This window comes from Corvus brachyrhynchos, unplaced genomic scaffold (assembly GCF_000691975.1).
Source record: "Corvus brachyrhynchos isolate BGI_N302 unplaced genomic scaffold, ASM69197v1 scaffold409, whole genome shotgun sequence".
Taxonomy (NCBI): Eukaryota; Metazoa; Chordata; class Aves; order Passeriformes; family Corvidae; genus Corvus; species Corvus brachyrhynchos.
The window spans coordinates 682068-690546 of NW_008246059.1; the positions used below are offsets into that span (position 1 = coordinate 682068).

An 8479-nucleotide genomic window follows, 5' to 3' on the forward strand; every position below is an offset into this window, starting at 1 on the left:
ACAAAAAAAAACCCCAAGAACAACAATTCCCAAAAAAACCCCTTCATTTCAATATTCAATTACAGAGTGCTGAACATATAAAAGAAGAACAAAGAAACATCTGTATATGTATTTGTAATGCATACACATTCCTAATGACTGTCAGAAATATAAAGCCACATTTCAAAACAAAAGGGCAGTTTCAGACACTGTCAATTCAGCTACTCGGCAGCAACAAGGATGTCCCGAGCTCAGAACTGCGGATTCCCTTTTGAATACAAAGGGGGAAGTGCACAAAGACACCAGATTCCATTGTAGAGAGGAGCTCCCCAAGAGAAAAGTAGCAAGGGTGTTGAAGTACTGTTCAATCTCATGCTTTATTATCACAGCTTCTGAAACATTTTCTCTTCTAGTCTTTAAGTCCAAACTTTCAAGCTTTTCCTCTGAAGATTTAGCAGTAGTTATACACCCCAAACCCACATTCTTAGCCATGTTTAACAAACACTGAGCATGGAGAGAGATTTTAAAACATATAAATCTCTTAAAACATTAAGCTAAAATGCTGATCAGAATACTGGTAAGGTTGTCACTGGTGAACACAATGCAGAATACACAACATTTGTGCCTTCAGTGGAGGAAGAACTTGTCATCACAGCTGTTTAACAACAGCAGTTTATTTTCAGACTGGATTCCTCTCCTCAACTCCATGTTTTACAGAACAAACATAATGAAGCTTTCCTCACTCATGGTGCTATTTACAGGTTTAAAGTTGAAGGATGTAGATGCAGATTAGTAGATCCAGTAGCTAAGCACATACAGCATCCCTTATTACACTTTTCATTTGTACTGCTGTAAGAGCAGTACAAACTACCTCTGCATCATACTGTAATGCAAGAAGAATTCCACAGGCTGTGAAAAAAAATTTCATTAAGCCGCTCTTCTTTGTGCCATATTCATTTCACAAATAAAGCTAGGCAGCCTATAAAGGGCTTTAACAGAGCTCATGCTCTAGATTATGCCTCTTGCCTGACCTCACGAATGGAAACCACTGCATTTTGTTATTGCCCACTAAATGTTTGCCTAATGTGTATACTGGCATTGCCCCATCATTTAATGCCTCTTGCTCAAAGCAAAAAGCTTCCAATACTTTTCTATTTTGGCCAATAGATCCCAGGGGGAAAAAAAGCAATGTTCAGTTTCCTCCCCTCTTTATCCCCGAACAAAAGGGCAACTACCTTAAAAAGAGGGGAAAGAAGTATTCCATCTGTCCAATTATATCACTGTACAAAGGAATCACATGACTGAAATTTATACACTCAGCTGAGCTTTGATTTAACTCTTAGTAAAGTCTCAGAACTCCAGCAACTTCTATTTCCATGTCTTCCATTACGCTGCTCTCCTCTGAACTGCTGAAGACAGAAAAAAAAACCCAACCCAAAACAACTCAAGATATTCAATTCTGTCATTATCACAAAAATAGCTTGTGGATAGTTTTGCCATATGGAAACTCACTTGGTAAGTAGATGCCTTTCTTAGACAAAGTGGAACTCCTCCAAAAACAAATATCTGGAATCAGATGCATTTCCTCACTTAATTGACTTCAAACCAAACATGATTGTGCAGTCACACAGGTTACATACACTCACCACTTCCGGATTATCAAGTAACTTTTGATGAGTTCAGAAAGGATATATGGCATATCCCATTTGAAAACACTGAGAATCCAAGTAATCGATCTTTTAAAATTTTGGTTTACCAATGGCAGCAGCATTGGAGGTGTTCTCCCTACTGACAAAATAATTTTTAAAATTCTGCAGCAAGGAAGAAAATGCAGGTGTTGGTGTAAAATATTCTAAATACGCCAAGCCTCATCCTCTGAAGTACCTGTTCCTTTTTAGACAGTGTGCAATCCAGATACTTGCCAGGTGTTGTCCCGAATGATTTCCAAGAAAACTCATCCTTCACTTTCACAACATTTTTTTCCTGGTTCTTTGAACTGCAACTCTGTGAACATGCTGTCACATTTCCATCTCACTGGAATATTTGATAGCATGAACATTAGAACAAAATTGCAGATCCAGCAACAAAAGCATCTCATTAACTTGTATACTGAAATAAAATTTGATTCGTACTTTACATAGTGCACCTAATTTAAGAATATCCATACTTCCATGCTCATTCGCAAAACTTTACTACTAAACTGCATAAATGCAGTGTATTTTCTGTTCATGCTTACTTCATAAGTCTACAAACAGTAGAAAAAAAACCCCAGCTATTTTATATGAAAAATAAAGGCTAGACAAATTCATAATTTATTCTCTTATATCAGTGAAAGAACACAATGAATTTACTGGATCTGCTGGATCTTGAAGGAGAATTATTTATATAACTGGTAATATGTCCATGGGAGAGTTCAAGAAGTTCTGCATATATATTGACTACATAATTCTGCATTGCAGTTCCCAACACCCCTGAAAGCTTACTTAGGCAAAAAGCTTTTGTCCTTGTAAAAAATCCAAACCAGCACAACTGAAACAAATAAATTTCATCAGGCTGAATTTCAGCCTCTTTGGACAAATAAAGCCTACCAGTGGCTTGCAAATTGACCTCCCACATCTTAATCTTCAGTGAAGCAGAATGCAATATTGATAAGAGTAGGATAAAGGAGACATGAATAGTATGTATAATAATTTTTTATTAGAAGTAAGTTGCTGATTGCTTCAAAGTGATTGTTGAGGCAGAGAACTTTCTGGATAAAAGCACATCTTGCAATGCTTCTGCCAGGAGTCCCTGTGATGCTGGGATTCCTCTAGAAGTTAGAGGGAACTTGCTTACCAAAGCTTCTAGATTCTTCACTTTAATAACCAGATACTTCGACTTCTTGTTCTGCAGGATACATCCCAGTTGAAAGACTCCACATCATCCACATTTTCAAAGATACAGTATTTGTAGCATGCACATATTCTTAATCCAAACTGTTCATGGAACACTGAGATTGTAGTACATACAGTACTGTTTTCTAAAGTCACAGGTCTTTGCAATAGGCTCCTGCACTGCACCACACTTTTCTCAGTCTTGCTGCCACAACTTCTGTCACTTACTCAAGTCTTACTTTCTGTCCCATGCATCCCATACATTATTCCTCCAAAACCAGACTTCATGATCTTGAAGAAAGAACCTCTTCACTTAATGAGTATTACTTTTAATGATCATTTCTGACAAGAAATTTAAAGAAATCTGTAGAAAGTGTCTTCCACTAAAAGCCTTTGACCAGAGCCACACAAATCTGTTCTTGTTGCTGAGGTGCAAATACAATTTTGTAGCGCTTGAATCCACTGGACTTTGAGAAGATTTTTAAGTTTTCACAACTCTTCAAATTCTGTCAGAGAGCTTCATTACCATGTAGCAGTCATGGCTTCTGAGGCAAAATCTCGTAACTGTTCTCACACTTAAATGACATGTCTTGCACTAATTCCCTTATCAGCACAAAACCATGAGAGCAGCTAATGAAGCCCAGTCTCTCAGAAAAGGGCCTCTGACCAGTGTTTTCCCAGATCATTCTTGTGTGTTGATTCTTCAGGGTCCAGTAAGTGGTGAGCTCAGCCTGCAGCACTTCCCTCAGTACAGGACTGACACTGCCACTCTTCTCTGTGCAGATGGGTATTTTCAGGCAGCCTTGATCAACTTGGTTCAAAAAGGCTGAGAGGTTCAAAAGACACTGGGGAACAGATGATAAAGGTGGAATGTAAGCCTTGTTTCTTGTAAGAACACGCTAAGAAGATAAAGTAGAAGTGAAAGGCTTGTTTCTTGTGTGACTGACTGTATAACCATTTTGGTTTTTTATTATCTCATTGATTTTTATCAGTATTCCCACATCTGCTTATGCCTCTGCTTCCTGTACATCATCATAAGTAGTTTAACAAGATTTTCATTTCCACTGTGAGCTAGGTATATACCACATCTTCACCACAACTCTCATTTTCATTGACATAGGACAGTCTGGATTCACATTCTCAGTTTCTGGGGGAAAAGACACCCCGAGGACTGAATTCACCTTGAATATATCTTTGCTCCTCCAAGTTCACTACAATAAAGAGAGGCAGAACATTCCTGTGATGCAGCTAAGCATCTTCAGCACTGGTAGAGCTGCATCTGCAACAGCGCTGTGTTAGCCTGCTGATTTAGCTCCTTAGCATTCTGCCTGAAGCTTAGCAGTGAGTGCATCAAGCTGACAGACAAGTGGGAGACAGTTTAGCCTGGGAAGGTGAGAAACTAAAACACTGACTATACATCCCTCCACTAGACAGATATATAAATATTTATATGTGAAAAGGCATAATTAAGGTTTCATATGCTAAAACAATTCTTTGCTCAGCAGTTCACTAGACAGAAATCTCAGAAGAATGTTCAGCATATAAAGAGAAACACGGTTATAGGCATATAAATCAGCAAATGCAAATACCTGAACTATTACAAAAGCAACAAACATTAAATCCCCAAGCAATACCTATCCCTAGGAGGCTGGAAGAAAAAAGTATTATACTTACAATAGACAGTCCTGCGTCTCAGGGCTTTCTCTCGCTTTAATTATGAAGATGCAAGTCATCCCAAAATAAAATAAGAAAAAGAAATTAATGTGCTGCAACATTCGAAGGAAAAACCCAGCACTTCCTGAGAAGCTTTTGCAGATAAATTGCATTACAGGCCAAAGTTTCCATTGTCAAATAGGAAAAGTTAGAGCCTTTATGATTTTCTGCAAAAGCTGGAAGTACTGACAAAGCTGTACTTTCAGTTAACACACGGTTACTTTCAAGAAAGCCCTGTTATTTAATGAAGTTTTAAGAGATGATTATGGTTTGAAACACAACATCTGAAGGATGCCAGGAAAACCTCAAGCTCTGTATGATTACAGCTTCTAAGTTTTCAGAAGGTGTAGTTCCAATAAAAAAATAAGAAAAAAAAAATCCCACCCCAAAAGGAAAAACAAACCAACTAAAAGCAGCTCCCCCAGCATTTTGAGTGGATTTGGTTAAACCTTAAGGCTAGCCAAATCTCATGTAAGAGCATTCATATCATGACGAACAGGGAAAGTGTCTTTCACTGGATGAATCCAGAGCAGATGATTGCTTTTTGGCAGAATCTAAAGAAAAGAGGAACTTAAATTTCCATTTAATAGCTAAAGCAATCCTGACTCATTTTGAGAATTTTCTGGCAAGTAAACACAAACTTGTAATTTACAAGAATGAAACAGTAAGTGTGATCATTCTACCAGTACAGCAGCTGTCTGTCCAGTGCAGTCCATGGAGTTAAGTGCTGTATTTTCCGTATTCAGTGGCATGGAAGATATGCTGGACATGGGTGTGACAATTCAATAGGAAGCAAGACTGATACAATAACTAATTGTTTGAGAAGCCAAGTAGCTGTACTTTCACGGCAGTTATAAGATAAGGAAGTTACCTAAGTCCCAGAATTGCCACAGACAGAGGATGGTTTTGTATAAGCTCAGCAGGATTCCATAAGCTTAGAAATACAGACACAGTGTTCCTTGCAGTTACACTACTCCAAGTGCTTTTGTTGCTCCTCCAGTTTTACAACAAACAGCTGCTAACACCAAATTTTTCAGACAAGCGCAGAAAACATTAGCAACTGTGAGCTGCTGCTCAAAGAGAATGTTCTCCTGACTATTTTCAGACAATCAACTTTGACTTTGACTGCACCTGGGGTACTGCTTTTGTCAGTATTAGAAATAGAGTTTCACAATTGAAGCTAAGGGGTCCATTTTACTTGTGATCCCTGTTACTAGATCAGAAATCAAGATTCTCACACATTAGGTAAGAAACTTATTCTCTGTTCTGGTTCAGGGATTGGAACAGCTGTTTTTGAGCTAAGACTATGAAAAGTTAGAGTAACTTTTAGCAAAGTGTCTAACTTTGAGAAGCCAAAACTCAAAACCTGCTGGTTTTAAAGGTTCAAACCTTCCGTGCACACTGTAATCTGCACGAACTACTGCATAAGTAGTTGTCCACACAATTCAAGTTCACAGGTTATCTAATAGAACAGTTTCAAGTGCATAGTTAAGTATTACATGAATATAATTTAGTTTTTCTTAAAAATATACAATCTTGAAATATATCAGTTAGATATACGAGGATATGCATGGAAATTCTACCAGCTTATAATAAGCAAATCAAGTTTCAGGGGGTTGTTTGTCTTCTGTTTAGTTTTTCCCCTCAAAAAGAAATCTTCACAATTTAAGTTCCTCTGGAGCATGAAGATATGCTGAACACAACAGCATGCTTTTTGAGACCAAATATAAACAATCCGACAGTAAGGTAATTTTCTGTAACTAGCTATATTAGCATTCCAAGTATCAACCCAAATACATCTGATTGAAATCCTTGTTACACAGCAATGGTTGATTTTACTGCCACCAGAAAGGACAGAAAAGTTGCCTGTATATTAGGTATTTCAACCACAGGTTCTGATGCACAGCATTCAGGGGTAAGAGGTAGAAGAAGTGAGAACATTGAAACGGTGAAGACAAAGACTAACAGCTCTCTTCACATTTGAACATTCCTTGTTTCTAATGAGCCTGTAGAGTCTTGAATATGGATTTTTCTCCTTTTGGGACATGGCAGGCATTTCTACCTAAGTCCAGATTTGAAGGGAGAGCAAGAAACCTTGAATCTTTGATAGAACCAGAACAATCTTCATCTGTGTTCCAAATACAGTTCACAAAACAGACAGTGCTCTTCTGCTGATGCCATACCTGCAAAGGGCTGTTCAAAATACATGGAAAAGAGATGTTCCACACTAGGATTTCCTTTCTAGCAAACTGAGCTATAAAACTAATGCATATTTACAAAAACAGAATAAATTACATCACATACCACCATATTGCAGGTATATACAGAGCAGGTGTATTTTATTTGAAGACTGCTGTCCCAAAAAGCCTAGATTTTACCTCAGCTGTGCAAAATAAAAGGCCAAACAAATCCACCTTTCACGCATTATATCCCCCATTACTCTCACAGGCTTGGTTCAAGTAAAAGAATCAGTAAATGCATATAAATGTTGTTTTCTAAACATTTTACCATAATGGCCAAAACTAAAATTCAACTGTTTTTCAAAGTATCCAATACCAGCCAGCTCCAATTTTCAGAGCCATGAATTATACACACATCTATGAATATTTTGGCTAAGTCACTGTCCACAACTCCCCATCCCATTAATACTTGTTCTGCAATGAAACCACAAACCCCACCATTATGCAACTATACAGAGGTCACACAGCACTCAATGCACAAGATCCACACAGCCTTGTGCTGTGATCATGCCAGCCACACAATCTTTTGGCCATCAGCACCTTTTTGACAAGGGTTTGGCCTTATGAAATAACAGCACTAGAAAAAAACTAGACATGAAAGGTATGAAGAAACAACCTAAATAACTATCTTATGTACCTACTAAAAATCCAGAATAACCAAACGAAGAGATAAAATAGCCATGTACACTGAAAGTCAGCTGAAGTAGTCCTACAAATCTGTCAGATAGACAAGCTTTACTACTGCAGCTACTCAAAATAACACATTTTACTTTGAATGTGGAAATAGGAAACACAGGCCAGTGAAATGAGAATCATTTCACATATGTAGCACATGTTTACATTTGTTTCTTGAAAGTTTCTTAATGACTGTCCTTCTGATGAAGGGCTTTTTCTTGCATTTTTGAAACATCTTCTAGTGGCAGACAAGCACAGAGTATCTTTAACAATGCCATTTTAAAAACAAACGGGCAACCAATAGGGAAAAAAAAGCAATCTGACTAAAGTCATAAAAAATGACTGATGGGTTGGCCAGGCCAATATTGTGATTTCGGAAAAGAACTACTGCCTTCTCCATCTTGTTATGTTGTCAGGACATCCCATGGTATTATTTTGAACAGGAACTCCTCCAGTAAAGAACAAACTAAGAGCTGTTCAGTATCTACACCTACCCTGCATCAAAAAGAAACATAGGCTCAGGACTTCTGTAGTTATTCCAAACCTAGTGGTACAAAACCCTGAAATCACCCTGAGTTCTGACCTTTTTCCACCAAAACGCACAATAGATTTCACAATTTAAAGAAAGAAATTTGAGATAATTTAAGAGAATAATGATGCAATCTTGGAGAGTTATTCCTACAGCAATGCAGCCGTGTTACTGACCATGACTCCGCACACAACAGAGTTCACATCTAACAGAAATCCAGTATTCAACCTGCCCTACTCTTGTTTGCTATCACCTCAAAGACTTCATTGACACAAGAACTTTGACTGATATAGCCCAGCATACATCCAAGCGTGAAACAGAAGGAAAACTATATGCAGATTTTCTAAGAAAATAAATGCTGGTTTTTCTACTTTTTAAGGGAAAACCAGCAATAATTAGATTGCTAAGAAGGTTGGCTAAGGAAAAAAAAAAGGAAACAACCACAAAAGCAAAGGAAATCTTTGCATCAG

General features: G+C 37.8%; 1 protein-coding gene across 7 annotated transcripts in view; it reads right to left on the reverse strand.

Moving 5' to 3' along the window:
* LOC103623599 overlaps nucleotides 1-8479 on the reverse strand; it is a 31128-nt gene that overhangs the window by 20339 nt on the left and 2310 nt on the right. For 2 of the 7 annotated variants that reach the window (XM_017746151.1, XM_017746148.1), the window contains exons 2-3: nucleotides 4527-4560; nucleotides 2815-3697 (exon numbers count right to left, since the gene is read on the reverse strand). The exons of 3 other annotated variants lie outside the window; for them this stretch is intronic. Coding sequence is in view for 2 of the 4 variants with exons in the window: in XM_017746147.1 (XP_017601636.1) it covers nucleotides 4527-4560 (34 nt within the window). In the remaining 2 variants the exon portion in view is untranslated. The remainder of the gene's footprint in view (nucleotides 1-2814; nucleotides 3698-4526; nucleotides 4561-8479) is intronic. 2 more of the 7 variants (XM_017746147.1, XM_017746145.1) reach the window with 1 other exon arrangement.